Source organism: Amblyomma americanum, chromosome 10 (assembly GCF_052857255.1).
Source record: "Amblyomma americanum isolate KBUSLIRL-KWMA chromosome 10, ASM5285725v1, whole genome shotgun sequence".
In the NCBI taxonomy this organism is placed as follows: Eukaryota; Metazoa; Arthropoda; class Arachnida; order Ixodida; family Ixodidae; genus Amblyomma; species Amblyomma americanum.
The window spans coordinates 141,862,236-141,883,218 of NC_135506.1; the positions used below are offsets into that span (position 1 = coordinate 141,862,236).

At 46.3% G+C, this 20,983-nt stretch overlaps 1 protein-coding gene across 1 annotated transcript; it reads right to left on the reverse strand.

The window, feature by feature from the left end:
* Positions 1–2,180: 2,180 nt before the first annotated feature.
* LOC144106471 (uncharacterized) lies at positions 2,181–19,365 on the reverse strand. Its single transcript, XM_077639288.1, has one exon. It carries the CDS (start codon positions 12,171–12,173, stop codon positions 10,965–10,967), a length of 1,209 nt encoding a protein of 402 aa, XP_077495414.1. The 5' UTR covers positions 12,174–19,365; the 3' UTR covers positions 2,181–10,964.
* Between the last annotated feature and the right edge of the window lie 1,618 nt (positions 19,366–20,983).

Genomic DNA, 20,983 nt, shown 5'->3' on the forward strand with positions numbered 1-20,983 from the left:
ATGCGCTTTCTAGAAGCTGAGTTATCTGCAGCCAAAATTTGAATTTCAGCATCTTCACAGCTTTCCCTCTCCTCTCACACTAGAAGGTCCTCCGCCAGCCCCACCTTGAGGACCCAGGTGCAGAGCCTTCTCACCCGCCGGAGCTACGCGCATTATTGGCTGTTGCCTGACGTATCAACGAATCTAACCAATAGCCACCTCTCAACTTGTATAAACAGATGCCAGCGACGGAGGAGGGTGTGAGCATGAAAAAGTTGCCTAGAAGGGCTTGCCAACTTTCAAGCTTGATTGTGGGTCCTCTCCTGCGTGTAGAAGTGTATTATTTGGCTCAGGTTTTCATGACACACAGTGTAGTGATTGAGCGAGTTGATGTGCTCTCCTCGGTAGGTGTTTCAGAACCGCTTTAAGCTGAATGCGACAGAAGGCTTTCTGCCTGCCTTGACGATTTAAGCGTTTCAAAGCTCTTTTATTTTGTTAACATGTTTTCAATCTTTTTAGACATCTCATCCATCACCCTCAAGGAGGTTGTGAAAAGCATTTTAAATAACTTTTCGCGCTGCTTATCACCACGAATTGTTACACATGGGGTTCCCGAGAACAGCAGCACACATTTTCTTGATATCAAATTAAAGTTCTTGGAAGACCACACATGCTGGATTTATCATCCCATGCAGGATATAAAAATGTCTTTACCTTTAAATTCTGCACATTCTAAGCTTATCAAACAAAATATGACTTGTCCAGGGTTCTTAAACTCTGTACAAAGGTCATGCCCTGTGATCGGGATTTTTTTTTAATTCGGCACATTGGGACGTACTTATCGACTAGCGACGATACTGTATTCTTAAATAAAGACCAATTTTCATCAACGGTTCTCTCGAAGAAGGTAGGCATGCACTTATCTATGAAGAGTGCTCGTTCGCTGTTAATTGATGTTCAGTCACCCCTGGAATAGTGTCTAATTGTCTTGATACTACTAACTTTTTTAGTAGTAAGTACCGTTATTCTGAAGTGAATAAGACAATGATCACTCAAACCGGGCATGTAGGTTACACGATGTAGAAGGTCAGCTACAGTGGTAAGAATTAAGTCTAACAGGTTAGATGTACCAGAACCAAACCTTATAGGCTCTGAAACAAGGTGTGTAAGGTTAAACTGCATGCATATGTTCAAAAAGAATTGACTGACTGCGGAAGTATATCTGACAGTTGGAAAGAGAGCGGACCAATCTATTTGGGGAAAATTGAAATCTCCTAACAGAAATAAATGCAGTGAAGGGAATTGTGTAAGCAAAATATTCAATGCATCGTGTAAGTTATCACAAAAATATGGTGCCGCATTCTCCTGTAGCACACACAGAATAATGCACTTTGGTAGTGAAGGTTTATGAGGACACAAAGCATTTCGAGGGAAGTAGGGACAATGACTATGTCTACGAGGTAATCGGAAACGGCAATCAGTACACCACCTCCGTGTTTTGCAGCCCTGTCTTGGCGGTCGATGGTGTAGTTTTTTTTCACAGTCAAGAAATTCTGCATTGCTTATAGCGTTCGAAAGCCAAGTTTCCGTTACTACCACCACATCGGCAGCGCATGCATCAATTACAGATGATAGATCATGGCGTTTGTTCACAATACTCCGGATGTTTGTGAAGAGAAATGATAGATTCCAACGGACGACTTCAGGAACACGTTTTTGGGTTAGGGTAAAGAGGTATCTGCGTCGGTGCGGGTAGTGCGAGACGAAGAGCCGACTGGACTGCTGTCACTGAATGGTCCCATTTCGCACACGGTGTCAGTGTCTGCTGAGTAAACATAACATTTATTGCCGATATGAAGCTTGTTATACCGTACTGAAAATTTTTTGCCACATTGAGTACCAAAATCAAAAAGCTTTTTTCTCACAGTTCTTGTCGCTTTGCAAAATCTTCACTCACGGTTACCTTGGAAGAATAGTTTCCCTAAGTTTTAATGACGCAAATTTAACAATAATGTGGCGACATTTGTCGGGGACAAAGCGGCCTAGTCAACGGCGTCCCAGAATTTTTTGCAAGGGGGTTGGTTTGCCCAGTTGGTTGTTGGCGTCGGAAAGGGGGGGGGGGGGGGAATGTTCGGTGCAAAAAGGCACTATTTTCAGAGTAAATTTGTTTATTTATAAATAAATAAGTAAAATACACACATGAAAGAAAAATTACATACAGCAAATTAATGCGTGGCTTGGAGAGATACATTGGAGTTTATTAACGAACAAACAATTAAAATGAATAAAAAATTCAAAAAATACTATCACTTTGCTTCTTTGCTTCCACATAACTTTGCTTACTTTGCTTCCACATAACTGCAGCGTAAAAAATTACGAGCACAAAAAAGGGGAAAAACACATACGACACGGACAAAAGCTGCACACACAACTGATTTTATTTCGCCAGGAATGGGAAATATAAAGGTTCCGCCGCGGATGCGCGCGCAGCAAGTACACGTACCTCGATCACAAAAACCAAAAAAACCAAAAACCAAAAAACCAAATCCAAAAAACTAAAAACAAAACTTTATCACACCGTGAAAGCCATCTTATCGCCTGGCAGAGAAAAGGTCACATTCCGCTTTATACAGATGAACAGAAGTATCGCTTACGCAAAAAACGCCCTTTTTCTTTATATGGTAAGCTTCCAGTAGTTCACGTGCAGTTTGATCTTGGCGACTGAATCCCGTAGTTGTCTTGGTGGGCCTGACGAGAGACTTGTCTTAGTACAGATATCACCACATTTAAGTGATTGGCTGCCTCCCTTGCCGCGAAAAATATGTTTGCAGCTCATTGATGTGGTCATGCACAGAATGGAAGACCATGGATACACCTTGCAGGATGTTCGTAACTGGTTCGAGACGAGCGCTGTACTTCGCTACAATTGTCAGTAGATGATGAAAGACGAGCTTGTTGTTGCGCAGTAAAGGATGTGAGCTCGTTGTCTAGTTGCAGCGTTCGAGCATGATTCCGTTGACGCCAGCTCCTCGAGTGCTTCGACTATGGCCACGTAATGCTGAGAGAAGATCCTAAGAGACTTGTATTTTGCAGGCCATCTTGTCTCACACAACATAGGAATGTTGGGCCCCAATTTTCTCCGGAGCACGCTCTCGCATAAGAACTTTATGGTTTGTTCGATTATCCCAATTGTGTTTTGAATTTCAAAGACATCGTTCAAATCGTCGATCATGAGATTTAGTTTGTGACTTGCGCAGTGGAAAAATAGTGCCTTCGGGAACTGTTTCTGTATTATTTTGTTCACTCCAGCTTCTTTTCCAGCCATTGTAGAGCATCCATCGTACCCCTATCCAACGAGGTTCAGAAGAATCAGCCCGGCATTCGTCAAAAGCTTCAAGATTGCAGCTGCGATGCAAGCGGAGTTTAATTGCTCCAGCTCAACAAATCCCAAAAACTGCTCTTGAACGCACACTTTGGCTCCCGCCTTGTCAATAAAGTGAACGCCTAAAGACATCTGCTCTTTTCCTGAAATATCTGCAGTTTCGTCAGCAAGAACGGAAAAAGCAACGCTGTGTTAGGTTAGGCAACTATCTGCTCTCTCAGGATGTCGCCACAGCTTGTGATGATCTCATTCTGGACGCGGACAGAAGTGTACTTAGCAATGCCAGCAGAAGAAGCGAACTGCTCCTGAAGTCGAGTATCTCCAGCTTCTACACGAAAGTGAAGGAGATCATTGAAGACTCCACTATCGGACTGCTTGCCGCGAATTGGCAAGTCATGCATTGCGCAAAAGACAATGGTGGAAGCTATTAGAAATAGTTTCTCGCGATTCCTTTCAACTTGCTCGTGCAGTGCTCTGTTCAACTGCTGTACAACGGGTAGCTTTTTGCCTTTCGTCGCATCCATAAAGTTCTGTGAGGCCGTCATTGCCTCCTGGAGCCACTGGGATTTTACGTGATCCCTGCACGCCTCGTGCATTTTTCTGTCGTTACTGAAAGCGCGCACAATAAAACTACCTTGAGTAACCTGGCGAACACGCGGAGAAAAACTGGCGCAAAAACGACAAAGGGCGCCTTTCACTGTCGCTGAGTACACAAGCCAAGGGGCGTAATCTCCCAGCCATTGGTGGCGAAAAGGCCTCTTTCCGGGTGTTACATCCTTCTTAAAGTCGTATGTGACATTTGGCGACCATGGCTTAGTAAGAAGACTTAACTTCAAAAAGTCCAGGATGGCAGTGAGTTTAGCTTTGCCTAGAAACTCTCCCAAGTAATATTTTTTAGGCTAGTTAGTTGTTTTCTTGCTGTTGTCTCCGGACTTCAATCCCAAGCAAGGAAAAAGGGAATCGTCTCGGCTTAATGCGTGACTGTAGCTCGTTGTTGGAGGAGTTCCTTCTATGGAGTCGACGACATCGGCTATACTGTCCGGTGATGAAAGCTACGTGCCAATCCTCATCAATCATCATTAGCCAACAGAAATACGCGGGCTTCTAAGAACATGACTCTAATATTGACAGATATCCGATTTACCTCCCAAAGAAAGAAGCAGTAGGATCCCTTCTTGAAGATAGTTCCGCGGATATTGCTATTTTTACCAAGTCATGGCTGACTCTAGACATCGAGGACGCAGAGCTTCTTTCCGAAACAAAACATTTTATTGCTTGCAGGTGTAACAGAGTGGGAAGAAGGGGTGGTGTTGTCCTTGTTCTCTCGAAATCAGAATTGCATACATCGCCCGTCCATGTTAGTTCCGCTCACGAGATACTTATTGTGTAAAACTGGCCCTTCCTAGCTCTACAAACATTATTGTTGCTTGTTATTGGCCTCCTAATTGCAACTCCTCCTTTCTTACTGACCTTCACTCCATCCTACTTGATCTACACTCTCGCTTTGTCCATGCAAACTTCCTACTCTGTGGAGATCAACTTTCCCGATATTGACTGGGAAACCCTGTCAGCACCTTCCGGTCCGTCCAACAATTTCATTGACTTGGTCCTCACTTTTAACTTCCCCCAGACAGGTAAAGTGCCTACTCGTGGTGACAACATTCTCGATCTTGTTCTCGCTTTCAGTCCTGAGTTAATTGAGTCATTAACAAGCATCACCGGTCTTAGCGATCACGAGGTGCTTGTGTCCAACTTTTCCGTTCCCGTCCTCACCAAGCAACACTCCTTAAAGTACATTCGCGACTACTTTCGCACTATTAACCGTGAGTTAGAAACTTTTTTCCACCTTTTCCAGCAGGCTGCACACACTAGATCAGTAGAACAATACTGGCTGCTCTACAAGAATAAAATCTTGTCCCTTGTTGAAACCTACGTCCCCCCTGTCTGCATACTTGGTGATTGTAACAAGCCCTGGTGTAGCAACGCCTTGCGACAACAAACAAAAAGAAGCGCCTCTGGCCAAGCACACAAATTCAGTTGAAAAATGGGTAATGTACTACAAGCATGGCCGTCCGGATGGAGGGGGGGGGGGGGGCAAGAAGGGGCGGCTGCACCCCCCTGTAAATTTGGACAATAATTTTTTTCGCTCGAGCTAAAAAGTTGATTAGCACTCTCGAGTTCCTCATATCCGTAGAAGCGGCATTCTGAATTATGCACTCTGCACACTATGCCGTAATCTTGCTGGTGATGGCATGACAGTGAAATAATGACCGGCTGAAGATAGCGAACAATTCTGAGAGGAACGCTTGAGCTTTTCTATCTTGAACTTCGAGATCTACGCAGTATTATTGCGAGAACTTCCGCTTTCTCAAAAATTGCCGGCTACATATAGGAAAAAGTCTAGACCGCCACACTTAGTAAGAAAAGTGTGGCACCTTCTTGTGGCATCACACTTGCTTGTAGACACTCCTTGCTGAAATGATGATATTTAGACCACCCCGCCACCCAAGCCAAGCCCATATAAATCCGCCCCTCAAAACTGGTGTACGCTTATAAGGCACTGAAAGCCGAGGCCAGTAGTGTCGTTATGCGATCCATTTCGACGAATCAAGATAGGACCACAATTATTTTGGTGCCAGATGAATAAAACGGCATTTAAGTTTTGTATATGGCGAGCTATCAAAATAGGATAGTCAATTAAATATGCTTTTTTGTTAATGGAAGAGTGTAATTCGTAGGAGCCATTGCTTTGCTTCATTTTCTGTTATGAAAGCGATTGTCAAGCGCTTCGGATGAATTTATACAGTGTAAACACCCATGAAGTGAGCCACACTGCCATGAAAACGGCTGCAGTGCATCTGCGGTATGATTTGCCGGAGAAAAGGGAAGGAGGCAACGTTTTTTCTCATATATAAAAAGTATTCGAGAGAAACAAAAATGGAGGCCTACGCGCTTTTTCCGTACTGTAATGAAAACAGGTATAAAGGAACGACTCAGGCTTCGGAGAGGAGGAGTAAAAGCGTACGAAACAGCAAAAGAGGGGAAATGACGGCCATAAAACATAGCCGGCACTCTAAGAGAACGGGTGCTGGCAAACGCCAGGACGCTCTTAATGACCAGCGAGTCAGCGACTTAACAGGGAGCCGAGGGGACCGACAACGAGCAGATCCTGCTTTCTAAGCTGCCACCACACTACAGCCTCAAACCCAGCGCCCGGCCAATAACAAAGCAAAGTAAAACCAAATACACGGTGCCAAATACAAAACCCCTCTTTCCTGAAGAGGCTTCCGACGCCACTTCTGTCGGCAGCCTTCTCTTTCGCCCCCCGGCACATCGCTGCCGTCATCCTCGCACTGAGTGCTACTGCGACGCGCCTCCTCACTCGAACCGTGAGTGATGGCTCCCTCAAAGGTGAAAAGTGCCATACGCCAGGGGCGGCGGTCATCACCATCATCATCCTTACTACACCCACTGCACGGCAAAAGCCTCTCCCATGTCTCTACAATTAACCCTGTCCTTTGCCAGCTGCATCCACCCTTTGCCTGCAAGCTTCTTAATCTCATCCGCCCACCTAACCTTCTGCCGCCCCCTGCTACGCTTAGTTTCTCTTGGAATCCACTCCGTTACCCTTAAGGACCAGTGGTGATCTTGCCTTCGCATTACATGCCCTGCCCAAGCCCATTTCTTCATCTTGATTTTGACTAGGATGTCATTAACCCGCGTTTGTTCCCTCACCCACTCTGCCCGCTTCCGGTCTCTTAACGTTACACCTATCATTTTTCTTTCCATGGCTCGCTGTGTTGTCCTTAACTTAAGCTGAACTCTTTTCGTTAGCCTCTACGTTTCTGCCCCGTAGGTGAATACCGCAAAGATACAGCTGTTGTACACTTTTCTCTTGAGGGAAATTGGTAAACTGCCACTCATGATCTGCGAGAACCTGCCATATGCGCTCCACCCCATTCTTATCCTTCTAGTTATCTCCCTCTCATGATCCGGATCAGCTGTCACTACCTGCCCTAAGGAGACGTATTCCTTTACCACTTCCAGCACCTCGCTGCCAATTGTGAACTGCTGTTCCCTAGCTAGACTGTTGAACATTACTTTGGTTTTCTGCATGTTAGTTTTAAGATCTATTGTTCTGCTCTGCATGTGTAACTCATTGATCATTACTTGCAGTTCATCTCCTGATTGACTCAGCAAGGCAATGTCATCAGCGAATCACAGATTATTTAGGCATTCTCCATTTACTCTTATTCCCAACTGTTCCCAATTCATGCCTCGGAATACCTCCTGTAAACAGGCGGTGAATAGCATTGGCGAGATCGTGTCTCCTTGCCTGATGCCCTTCCTTCTTTGAATTTTATTGCTGACTTTATGGAGGACTATAGTAGCTGTGCATTTGCAATATATCTTCCAGTATTTTGACATAAGGCTTTTCTACCCCCTGATTACACAATTCCTGTATGACTGCTGAGGTTTCCACTGAGTCGAATGCTTTCTCGTAATCAATGAAGGCTATATATATAGAGGTTGGTTATATTCTGTGCATTTCTCTATCACCTGATTGATAGTGTGAATATGATCTATTGTGGAATATCTTTTACGAAAGCCTGCCTGGTCATTTGGTTCATTAAAGTCTAAGGTTGCCCTGACTCTATTGTAAAGTTGTAAGGTTGCCCTGACTCTATAGTAAATATTTTGTAGGCAACGGATAGTAAGCTGATCGGCCTGTAATTTTTCAAGTCCTTGGCGTCTCCCTTCTTATGAATTAAGATAACGTTTGCATTCTTCCAAGCTTCTGGTACAGTCGAGGTCATAAGGCATTGCGTATACAGGGTGGCTAGTTTTTCTAGCACGATGTCCCCTCCATCCTTCAACAGATCTGCTGTTACCTGGTCTTCCCCAGCTGCTTTTCCCCTTTTCATTGCTTCTAAGGCTTTCTTTACTTCATCTTTCGTTACTGGTGGAATGACGCATTGTTGTGCACTACTGTCTTTCTCATTAATGCTCTGATTACATTGCCTACTGTACAGGTCTGTGTAGAACTCTTCAGCTACGTTAACTATCTTATCCATATTATTAATGGCATTGCCCTGCTTGTTCCATTCTTTAGAGCATGCTCGATTCTCTCCTTATGTCGGCTACCTTGCACTTATTAACTTCGATAGCTGTCTTAGTTCTATTCTGTCAGTAGGGTTAGACCACGGTGGAAGAATAGGTGCCTGAACGGCAGTGCCTCTCCAGCGGGCGATGTTGACGACCACCGGGTCGTGTTTTCAGGGAGTGCCGTGAGATGGCGCTGGCAGGTTAGAGGGTGGCAGGTTAGAGGGAGATATGGAAGTTAAGCCAGGATAAAGGCTTTGAAGTGCCAGACATAAACAGGGACGCGACGCAGTGATCGAAATCATCGATGTTAAACTCTGTCTCAGAAAGAGGCAACCGCGAAAGACAGTCCGCGTCAGCGTGCCGGCGGCCGCTCTTGTAGGCGACTGTGTAGTCAAACTCTTGTAGCCGGAGAGCCCACCGTGCAAGGCGCCCACATGGGTCACGAAGGTTAACGAGCCAGCAGAGTGCATGATGGTCGGTGACGATGGTGAACGGGCGTCCATAGAGATACGAACGGAAACGCTGCGTGGCGAAGACGACGGCAAGACATTCTAGCTCAGTGACCGTGTAATTGCGCTCCGGCTTACTGAGTGAACGACTTGCATACGCAACAACGTGCTCTTTGGTGTCGCAGCGCTGGATGAGCACAGCCCCGAGACCAACCCCACTGGCGTCGGTATGAATCTTTGTGGGGGCGGAGGGATCGAAGTGGCGAAGTACAGGGTGGAACGTGAGAAGGAATTTCAGTTGACGGAAAGCGGAGTCGCACTCAGTGGTCCACTCGAAAGCCACATCTTTCGGAAGCAGGCTTGTCAGCGGGTATGCGATGTCCGCAAAGCGATGGATGAAACAGCAAAAGTATGAGCACAAGCCCAAGAAACTTCGCAGCTCTTTGACAGACTGAGGTGGCTTGAAGGACTCAACAGCTGCAGTCTTGGCTGGATCAGGTCTGACGCCGTCTTTGTCAACGAGGTGTCCAAGCACTAACGCTTGGCGCGCACCAAAGTGGAACTTTTTAGAATTAAGCACAAGACCAGCTTTGCGCATGCAGTCCAGGACGAGAGCTAAACGATCGTTGTGCTCACTGAACGTCTTTCCGAAAACAATAACATCGTCAAGGTAGCACATGCATATCTCCCATTTCAAACCACGCAGTATAGTGTCCATAAATCTCTCGAAAGTGGCGGGCACATTACAAAGACCGAATGGCATTACATTAAATTCATAAAGGCCGTCAGGTGTAATAAACGCTGTTTTCTCCTTATCCGCGGGATGCATAGGGATGCCAATACCCCGACTGGAGGTCAATAGGAGAAAAGCAGGACGCTGAAAAAAGGCAGTCGATGGCATCGTCGATTCGAGGGAGAGGGTATACGTCTTTTCTGGTGACGGCACTTAGACGGCGGTAATCCACGCAGAAACGCCATGATCCATCTTTTTTTCGAACAAGGATTACTGGAGCAGCCCAAGCACTCGAGGACTCTTGTATAACACCTTTGGTTAACATCCCCTGCACTTGTTCATTAATCACCTTGCGTTCAGACGGAGACATTCGGTAGGGCTTTTGTTGGATCGGATGTGAGGCGCCAGTGTCAACCCTGCGCAGGGTCCGAGACGAGGGGATGGAAGATGCGCCGCCGGGCTGTGAAAAACCGAACACAGTGGAGTGTCGCCGGAGGATGGCCAACAGAGCACGGCGCTCATGCGTGGAAAGCGAGTTGTCAATCACGCGAAGAAACTGCGACTCGTCGTAAAGCTCTGGTGGTGCAGCGCCCAAGGCGATGGTAACCAAGGCAACGGATACCGGCGTGTCGTGGCTGCATGAGGCAAGCTTGAGGACTTCAGGCAGAACTACAGATTCTGTCGAACAATTCACTGTCCAGAGTTCAGTGCTTCCGTTGGTGACAGAAACCATGGCATGAGGAACCAAGATGTTCTTCTTCATGCAGTTCAAGTGGTTTGGCTCCACAGTCGCATCAAACACGTCGAGAGGGGTATTGGGGCAGGAAACGGATACGCGTACAGCCGAAGAAGGAGGCATGACAGTATCTCGAGTAACACAAAACACACTTTCTTTACTGCACGAGCCTTCCACAAGGCCAGAGGTGGAACATTTGCCGACATTGAGCTCACCGGTGTGACAGTCGACATTAGCCAAGAATAACATCGTGCGTCAACCGGGCGAGCACCGCCATTTCTGTGCTGAACACTTCACCACTCAAAGAAACCTTAACACTACACACTCCAACTGCAGGCAACGGTTCGCCACCCACACCCCAAAACTGGACATTTTTGTCCCATCGAAACAAGACTTTACGTCCAAGGCGACACTTAAACGCAGCACTCATAACTGAAACAGTAGCACCGGTATCCACTAAAGCCAACACAGGTACTCCATCCACTAGCACATTCACTTCGTTGCGTAACATCACTATAGGCAGAGGTATCTTTTCTAGCGGCAGACGTCCAGCGACATCACCCCCATCAGTCGCGCCGACTAGTTTTCCGGCGGAGGTGAGGAGGATCGGCGTCGGGGTGATGGGGATCGACGAGTGCGGAGAGCTGGAGGTGGTGTCACACTTCTATCCGATGCCGGCAAACGATTTCTCATTTGTGCAGACCATGGGTTGCCGGAATCAGGCGTGTAGGATGGGTACCAGGCAGAAGCGGGTTGGTAATTCAGCCGCGGAGGATAGGTAGAGGAACCGTAATGGGAGGGCTGTCGCTGTCGTCGACGGGGACAAAATCGCGAGATGTGACCAGGTTGGCCACAGTGGTAGCACACAAGAGAAAAATCAGCAGCAGGCTGCGCCGGCAAGTAGTCATCATACGAAGGACTGGGCCGAAAGTTCTCGTCGTATGTGGCCGGCGTAGGATGGTAAAATCGGGACCGGTGTTCCGGGGGCGATCGCGGTATGTTGCTCGGCTGCAGCCCTCGGGGTACCAGGTGCTCCTCAAAGTCCGCTGCGATAACGGCGACTGGCGGAGGAGGGCGCGTGGGATACACAGGAGGGAGAGCTGAGGAATCCCATGTGAGTTCCAGCGACCTGGTCAACTCTTCGCGGACGGTCTGGCGGATTGTGGAAGCCAGATCACATGACGATATGTCTACAGCTGCCACCGTCGTCACCCTGGCCAATCGGCCAAATTTAGGCGTGATGCGACGCATTTTCAATGTCTCAAACGTGCGGCAGTGCTGGATTACGTCGGACATGGACTCAAGACTTTCTTTGCCAATAAGAAAATTATAGACGTCTTCGGCGAATCCTTTAAGTAAATGGCCAACTTTGTCCTCTTTTCTCATGTTCGGAGAGACGACCTTGCATAACTTGAAGATTTCCTCTATGTACTTCGTACATGTCTCACCGGGAAGCTGAGCCCTTTGCGCAAGCATTTGCTCAGCACGCTTCTTCTTCGCGACTGAGTCGCCGAAGCACTTCTTCAGCTCCTCTACTGAGCAGTCCCACGTCGTGAAAGAATCTTCGTGGTTGTCATACCACCTTAGGGACGTGTCCCTTAAGGAAAACACAACATTGGCAAGTCGAGCGGAGGAGTTCCACTTATTGTAGCGACTCACACGTAGGTAGTGGGTGAGCCATTCATCCACGTCTTCGCTGGTTGAGCCCGCGAACGACCGTGGCTCCCGGTAATGCTGCCACGAACTGCTGGGCGCAGGCGTCGGAGCGTCGTCGTCCAGGGACATCATGGGCACAGAAGGCGGTAGACTAGCAATGCGACGACTCCAGCGACAGTGAAGCAGGGGATCCGTCTTCGGGGAACCAGTATACCCCGCACCTCCACCAAGATGTTACGTCCGGGGTTTATTCAAACCACGACGGGCGACTGAAAAACCATGTGGGGACCAATCTCCAAGCACCAGATGCCACCAACCACCTCGTTCTCCTCTTCCTCTCTCTACCCAGCGATGCCGACCAAATAGATTAGGCATCGCCTCTTAGTGAGCGTCACAATATAAAGTAAAAAAAATAAATGCAACATTCTTGAAAATGTTAAAGCAACCTCCCACGAGCATGCGGGTCCACCAGTTGTAACGGTACACAAGTTAACACTTTTCAAAGATGAACTACGGGGGCGGCACTTGAGCTCCACACACAGCACAGCATGCAAATAATACATTCGCCTCCGAACGGGTACTACCATTACCAACGGGTGGCTGGTCAGTATAATGCGTAATAAAGAAAACTTCCTAACAATTAAAATATTGGAGCTGTGCATAGAATGCATGGCAGGCACAATATAAGAGATTTACTTGCAACGTACAGCTAGTCAAATATTATATTTTCTGTTGGAACAGTGATAAAAGGCCTGGGACATATATATTGCACTTTTGTTTACATTCATGATTCCTACATTGTAATAAAGTTTAGAGAACTATATTAAAACAGTGTTCATTTAGAACATTAAACTGATCTTTTGGCACAACATATAACAATGATGGTAATTTTTACAATATCTTAACATTAAAGTCATCATATAAAATAATGCAGAATTGACATCTGAGCTAGTTTGTTTTTCATTTTCAAAAATTATATAAAGCGCGCTTAGGACAACAGACAAGGGAGACCAAACAACACAAGCGCTGTTCGAAATGCAGCGGCTGCAAGCCTTTGCTTGACCAAACTAAAATCTTGTTCCGACACCCTAATCAGCTAACCAGAGAGATTTCAGAGGCCTATCACATCCGTAAGAATTAGCACACATGTGTTGCCGACCCTATGGTAGTTTTGCATGAAAGAGAATTTTCTTATCTTGACGCACCTGCATGAGCACTTTTCCTGTTACCCCTGCGCGATGGCTTTTGTTTTGTTTGTGATTATTCTTCCTTTTGTGTGTTTCTCGAATAAACGTCCAGTTGCGAGTAAGCGCTTGTGTTGTTTGGTCTCCCTTGTCTGTTGTCCTAAGTGTGCTTTATATAATTTTTGAAAAATATAAAATAATATTTACTCTCATGGCTGAACTAATGTTTTCTTGGTAACAATGCTATTTAATAATGTTCAACTTTAATGTAACATTCCAATGAGGCATTTACCGTTACTGCTAATATTCTAATGTTCAATGTGACCCGCGACCCATCCACCTCGTATGAGCGCTATTGTAATCGAGCGCCCTTTGCATGGAGTCCTTTCCGTGCGTATGTTTGTTTCTGTGAGTGCCTACCTTACATTTTGTGACCGGAGCCTCGGCGCGGCGGTTCAGCGGGTAGTGCTCTCAACTGCTGAGCCCGAGTGCAAGGGTTCGATCCCGGCCGATGCGGCCGCGTTTCGATGGAGGCGAAATGCAGAAGGCGCCCTTATGCTGTGCGATGTCAGTGCATGTTAAAAGACCCAGGTGGTCGACATTATCCGGAGCTCTCTACTACTGCGTCCCTCATAGCCAGAGTCGTTTCGGGACTCTAAACCCCATAAAAACACACAAAACAAATTTTACGACCGAAGTGGCGAGTGTCCCTTCCCTTCGGAAGTCACGCAGCGTTCCTTTCACCCCCAAAGTGCGCACTCGGGGACATTGCGGCAAGCAAGCCCTTGCACGTGTGCGCGGCTCTGTGTATGTGCTTCGGTGTTTTTAAGTGGCCGGTTGTCAACGGAGCTGAGAACAACCAAGACAGTGCACGAGAGAGCGACGAGCAGTATGTGTGCAGTTGCTCGACTGTGCGGATGTGCAAGCAAGATCGAGCGAGGTGTATGAATGCTGCGAGCGTGTTTTTATCCTGTAAATAAGTTTTCATTGTATATATAGCCATTTTTTTGTTTCCAACGTACGCACTCAACTGTTTTTCCAATCAATGTGTATATATTTTTTAACACTATCACCTACAAGGAACTCCATAGCCAGCTTTGTCTCGCGTGGTCCCGAATGATGCACATCTGACGCTACTTCAAGAGTCGGCGGTTGTCTGACGAAGCATTATCCAGCTGCGTCCCTGAAGATTCTGGTGTGACACGTGACAACAGTGTAGCATTTGACCAGAGCGATGCTAGCTTTCATGACCGGACAGTAGCTGATGTCGTCGACTCCTTGGAAGGAACACCACCAACAGCGAGCTCCAGTCACACAGTAAGCCGAGACAATTGCCTTTCTCCTCGCTTGGGATCGAAGTCCAAACACAACAGCAAGAAAACAACTAACTTGCCTCAAGAACATTACTTAGGAGAGTTTCTAGGCATCCCTGGCATCCCGGACTTTTTGAAGTTACGTCTTCTTACTAAGCCATGGCCGCCAAATGTTACATACGACTTTAAGAAGGATGTAACACCTGGAAAGAGGCCTTTTCGCCACCAATGGCTGGGAGATTACGCCCCTTGGCTTGCGTACTCAGCGACAGCGAAAGGCGCCCTCTGTCGTTTTTGCGCCAGTTTTCCTCTGAGTGTTCACCGGGGTACTCAAGGTAGTTTTATCGTGCGTGCTTTCAGTAATGACAGAAAAATGAATGAGGCGTGCAGGGATCACGTAAAATCCTAATGGCTCCAGGAGGCAATGACGGCCTCACAGAACTTTATGGATGCGACGAAAGGCAAAAAGCTACCCGTTGTACAGCAGCTGAAAAGAGCACTGCACGAACAAGTTGAAAGAAATCGTGAGAAACTATTTCCAATAGATTCCGCCATTGTCTTTTGTGCGACACATGACTTGCCGATTCGCGGCAAGCAGTACTCCGATAGTGGAGTCTTCAATAATCTCCTTGACTTTCGGGTAGAAGCTGGAGATACTCAACTTCGGAAGCACTTCGCTTCTTCTGCTGGCAACGCTAAGTAGACTTCTGTCCGCGTCCAGAACGAAATCATCACAATCTGTAGCGACATCCTGAGAGAGCACATAGTTGCCAAAGCTAACACAGCGTTTCTTTTTCCGTTCTTGCTGACGAAACTGCAGATATTTCAGGAAAAGAGCAGATGTCTATAGGCGTTCGCTTTATTGACAAGGTGGGAGCCAGTGTGCGTTCGAGAGCAGTTTTTTGGATTTGTAGAGCTGGAGCAATTAAACTCCGCTTGCATCGCCGCTGCAATCTTGAAGCTTTTGATGAATACCGGGCTGATTCTTCTGAACCTCGTTGGACAGGGGTACGATGGATGCTCTACAATGGCTGGAAAAGAAGCTGGAGTGAACAAAATAATACAGAAACAGTTCCCGAAGGCACTATTTTTCCACTGCGCAAGTCACAAACTAAATCTCATGATTGACGATTTGAACGATGTCTTTGAAATTCAAAACACAATTGGGATAATCGAACAAACCATAAACTTCTTATGCGAGAGCGTGCTCCGGAGAAAATTGGGGCCCAACATTCCTATGTTGTGTGAGACAAGATGGCCTGCAAAATACAAGTCTCTTAGGATCTTCTCTCAGCATTACGTGGCCATAGTCGAAGCACTCGAGGATCTCACTTCAACGGAATCATGCTCGAATGCTGCAACTAGACAACGAGCTCACATCCTCTAAAGTGCACCAATAAGATCATCTTTCATTGTCTGCTTGCACATTGTAGCGCAGTACAGCACTCAGCTCGAACCAGTTCTGAACGTTCTTTAAGGTGTATCCATAGACTTCCATTGTGTGCATGACCACATCACTAAGGTGCAATGTATTTTTCGCGGCCACCGGACAAACGCTGTAGAGGAGTCCTCCGACATCATGAATGCAGCAAGGGAGGCAGCCAATCACTTAAATGTGGTGATATCTGTACCAAGACAAGTCTCTCGTCAGGCCCACCGACACAACTACGAGATTCAGTCCCTGGAGGAATACTACCGTGTGGCAATATATGTGCCGTTCTTGGACTCTCTCACTGCTTCTTTAGCTCGCCACTTTTCTGAAAGCAATGAGAGGAGCTTCAAACTTTTCCAGCTGCATCCATCTAAAAAGAAGCACTTGAGCCGTGTTGAGTTCGCTGCCCTCGCCGAAGAACTCCAATGCTTTTACGGCATCAACAACTTCAAGGAAGAGGCCATCTCTTGGTACGAGATGTGGTGCGACAGAACTGGGGACCCATCAGAAATAACTTACTGCGAGCTTCTACATCAGGCCAAGACATTATTCCCCGGTGTTGCAGAAGCCATTGAGGTGGCTCTGGCTTTGCTAGCTACTACCTGTATACGGTCGAACGCTCCTTCAGTACAATGAAAAGAGTGAAAACCTGGGTACGTTCAACGATGACAAACGACAGGCTGGATGGCCAGGCTGAGTGTGCACTGAGAGCGTGTAATGAAGCACAGAAATAACTTGATCACCCTTGTCATCACGCAATTCGCCCAGAAAAATCCGAGGCGTCTGCAGTTGCTGTTCAAGGAAGACTGACTGAGTGACTGTAGTTGCCTGTTTGTGAACATAATGTGCTGTGTGCTGGTCATCAATTCGGGTGAGCCGAGAAGCTGCATGCATCAAGAATGAGCACTCTTCTTATTTTAATTGTTTGTTCGTTAATAAACTCCAATATATCTCTCCAAGCCACGCATTAATTTGCTGTTAGTAACTTTTCTATCATGTGTGTATTTTACTTATTTATAAATAAATAAATTTACTCCGCAAATAGAGTCTTTTTGCTGCGAACATACCGCTGCACCATCCCCTCTGGTGTTAACAACCAATGGGGCTCCCCCTGCAAAACATTCTGCGGATGCCCTTGACAGCAAGTGCCTACATGAATACATTAGCCTACTACTACGTTCTAAAAAGAAATTTTTTCACGAAGATATTGAACACATCATGTGCATTAATCCCAAAAATTCTGGAATCTGGTCGCTCTGTGCAAAAGCCGTACTCAAAACATTTCGTTGGGCTCTCCCGCTGAAAGGTTGGTCTCCTATAGGTGTACAGGCCACCGCGGGCGTACCGAATACGAAGTCAGCGCGGCGTCTGAGTTCAAGCAGCTGTGCTAAAGAGTGCAGACACAATGCCATGTGCTGCTCTTACAGCCTGCAATATGGATAAGCTTTTCAGTGGCATCGATGTTGCAAAGCAAGAAGTAAAGACTAGCTAGGTCGCCGAAATAATTCGAGCTTCTAATAAGAGTCCTCAATAGGCAGCTCTCTATCCCTCCCGCCTCCTACCACAACCAAACACGAAATATACCTGTTTACTGCCGAATGGGAAAGTGACTTTTCCGTTCTGCCATGTTTTCAAAATCGGTCCTATATAGGACGCCCGTCGTAAGCCCACCCGTCATCCGGATTTTCGGATGCCCACAGGATATCCGGATTCTGCTTCTGTTTGTAGTTTACTTCACTGTTCCAAGCTGTCTGCCATTTTTTCCTTAATTTCCTTTGTACTAATTTAATGCAATCCTTAAAGGACATATTTACTTTTTTTATTTCCTTGCCACGAGATTGAGCAGCGCACAAATCTGCTCTCTCGGTGCCTTTTATTCCGATATGACTCGGGACCCAGCACAGTTTTATGTTTTGTCCTAGAGCTGTGGCTGTTGCAATGTTGTGTACGATGTCACCAATAGGAGTGATTGCATTTCTAGAGTGGCGAGTAGTAAGTAACCTTAACGAGTCTATGCAAGTAACACAGCGAGGTTCTCGTACACTATTTGTTCAATGGCTACACAGACGGCGTAACATTCGGCAGTGAAAATTGATGTGCACTGTGGAAGCCTATTTCATTCCAATTCCCTTTTGTCACTGCGCTTCCAAAGTAAATATCTGTTTTTGAGACATCTGTAAAAAAAAAATATGTGAAAGTACTCTATTTTTCCTCATGTGCAAGAAATTCTTGTGTTATATGTTGCTGTGGAGTTTATTTTTTACGGAACTGTGCAAGAGTGTAATAATAGATTGTAGGGAAATGATACCATGGAGGCAGTAGATCTCGTCTTCAAGCAATGCCAGGTAATGGCAGTGTAAAGTACTGCCTTTAAACTAAAGCTCCCAGAAAATCTTTAGTACATGGCTCTCCCTGGAAGCTTTCTGTGTCCGGCTTGCTGGAACGAGGCTTATATTAAAATGGCCCTCTGAAACACTTTGTATTTGAGAGCATAATGATTTTTGAGTAGACAGCTGTCAAACGTGCTCATGAGGTAAAAAAAATCTTTCTTTGCTAGAATGAATTTAGAGCTTCGTGCGTGACATTCCTGAGCAAGGTTTTTGATGTAGTGTTGTTTGCATGCTATGCTCGTATAACAGTGGCCCACATACTGGCCACACTTTAATCATGCTCTATGGTGGATAGCACAACCCTCTCAGAAGATTTGTGCTGAATGAGTGTGAAACGTGCCTGCTTTTGGATGAGTCGTCAACAATGCTGCCATGCATGGTCACACCCCAGCTTAATGTTCAGCCTGCCTTTTAATGCTGCTCTTGTTTTTGAATGTTGCAACCTGCCTCCAATGAGTATATTTGGGCAGGTGTGTCAACAGGGCCTTCTGCTGCAGCAGTGAGGACGAGAAAAATCCTGCAGTATTTTGTTTTTGATTTTGAATACTGTATTTATCTTCATAACATGTTTTTGTGCGGCTGCCCATGCCAGGAATGCTTTCTCATACAACAGTGAGGATGGGCAAATACTTCACCAGCAGAGCACTAACGCTGACAGAAATGCGCTACGCACAAATTGAAAAGGAAATGCTAGCGATCGTCTTTTCACTGCTCAAATTTGATCAGTACACATTTGGAACAACAATAACGATCATCAATGACCACAAACTTCTACAGTTTGTCATGAAGAAGAGTCCCAAGCCAGCTGCAGGGGATGATACTCCAAACACAAAGGTACAACATGAATTAAAAGACTAGCGCATATAACAGAGACACAGACAAAGAAGTAGACAGGACGAGCGCTAAACATCAACTGAGTTGTTTACTGAACATAAAGGAACATATAAGCAATTCGGTGGTGCATGCGCACACTGGGTTAACAATACATAGACAATCTAATCAAGGTGTGGCAAACTGTTCTTTAGGTACATTTTTTCTTTTTTGGTCAAGGTAAGTGAACTAGTGCTTACACAGTTATCACCTTCTCTGTCAATGTGATAGGCCTCACAAATCTCGCGACCTAACTTTGTGCCTCCCCTACCAAGCACACACGTGGCACCAAACGCCTGCGTGGTGCTCTCGAGAAGTCTTGCCAGCATAAAATTGAGATCAGTTTGCAGACGCAAGTGCACCGGTTGCAGAACGCCGGTTTTCCTATGGATACCGTGACGGCTGTAGCGCAGTGCCTCCTGTGTGCTTGGTAGGGGAGGCACAAAGTTAGGTCGCGAGATTTGTGAGGCCTATCACATTGACAGAGAAGGTGATAACTGTGTAAGCACTAGTTCACTTACCTTGACCAAAAAAGAAAAAAATGTACCTAAAGAACAGTTTGCCACACCTTGATTAGATTGTCTATGTATTGTTAACCCAGTGTGCGCATGCACCACCGAATTGCTTATATGTTCCTTTATGTTCAGTAAACAACTCAGTTGATGTTTAGCGCTCGTCCTGTCTACTTCTTTGTCTGTGTCTCTGTTATATGCGCTAGTCTTTTAATTCATGATGAAACACCAACTAGCCCAGCTTTCCGCCTTGATTACAAAGGTACAACACCCCATAGAACACACACTAGGGAAAGAACTACTGCTAGCCGACGCAATTTCAAGGGCATTCCTACCCAGTCAAGGCAGTAAAGGTGAAATCGAAATCATCAACGTAGTGAAGTAGCTTCCAGTGTGCAATGAAACTCTGGAGAAAATTCTCGATGCTACGATGCTTTGACTCCGTGCAAAGGCTAAAAGCAATCATCTTGTCAGGATGGCCAAAGGAAAAGCACCAAGCGCCGAGAGACATGCGCATCTACTACCCATTCAGAGATGAACTCACAGTTGAAGATGACCTCATCTACAAGAGATTATGGCTGCTTGCCCCATGTCTACGTCGGGAAATCAAAGAGCACACACAGGAATCGAGAGCTGTCATCACTGCGCCCGCGAGTGCGTCTTCTGGCCAAGCATGAATGCAGAACTGAAAGACTACATTGCAAGATGTGAAATGTGCCAAAAGCAATCGCGTTCCCAACACGGAGAAACTCTCATGCCTCACCCTGAACCGAGTTACCCGTGGGAGCAAGTCGGATGTGACATTTTCAAACTTTCTGGTGACAGTCGATCACCTCAGCAACTATTGCGAAGTGGACCAACTACAGGCAACCACGTCAAACCATGCGATACTCAGGCTGAAAGCCCACTTCACCAGATACGAAATACCAAGAGTGCTAGTGAGCGACAATGGACCGCAATTCGCGCGCAAGGAATTCAAGAAGTTTGCGAAGAGCTGGAACTTTGACCAAAAAACCTCAAGCCCAGGATGTCTGCACTCAAACGGAATGGCCAAATCAGCGGTGAAAACAGCAAAACTCCTATTGAAGAAAGCGGAACAAAGCAATTTGGAACCACAACTTGCGTTCCTCAACTTCCGAAACACACCGTTACAAGGACTAAATGCCAGCCCGGCACAACTGCTAATGGGTCGCCGCACAAAAATTTGCCAATAACAGCAGAGCTGCTGCAACCAAAAACAC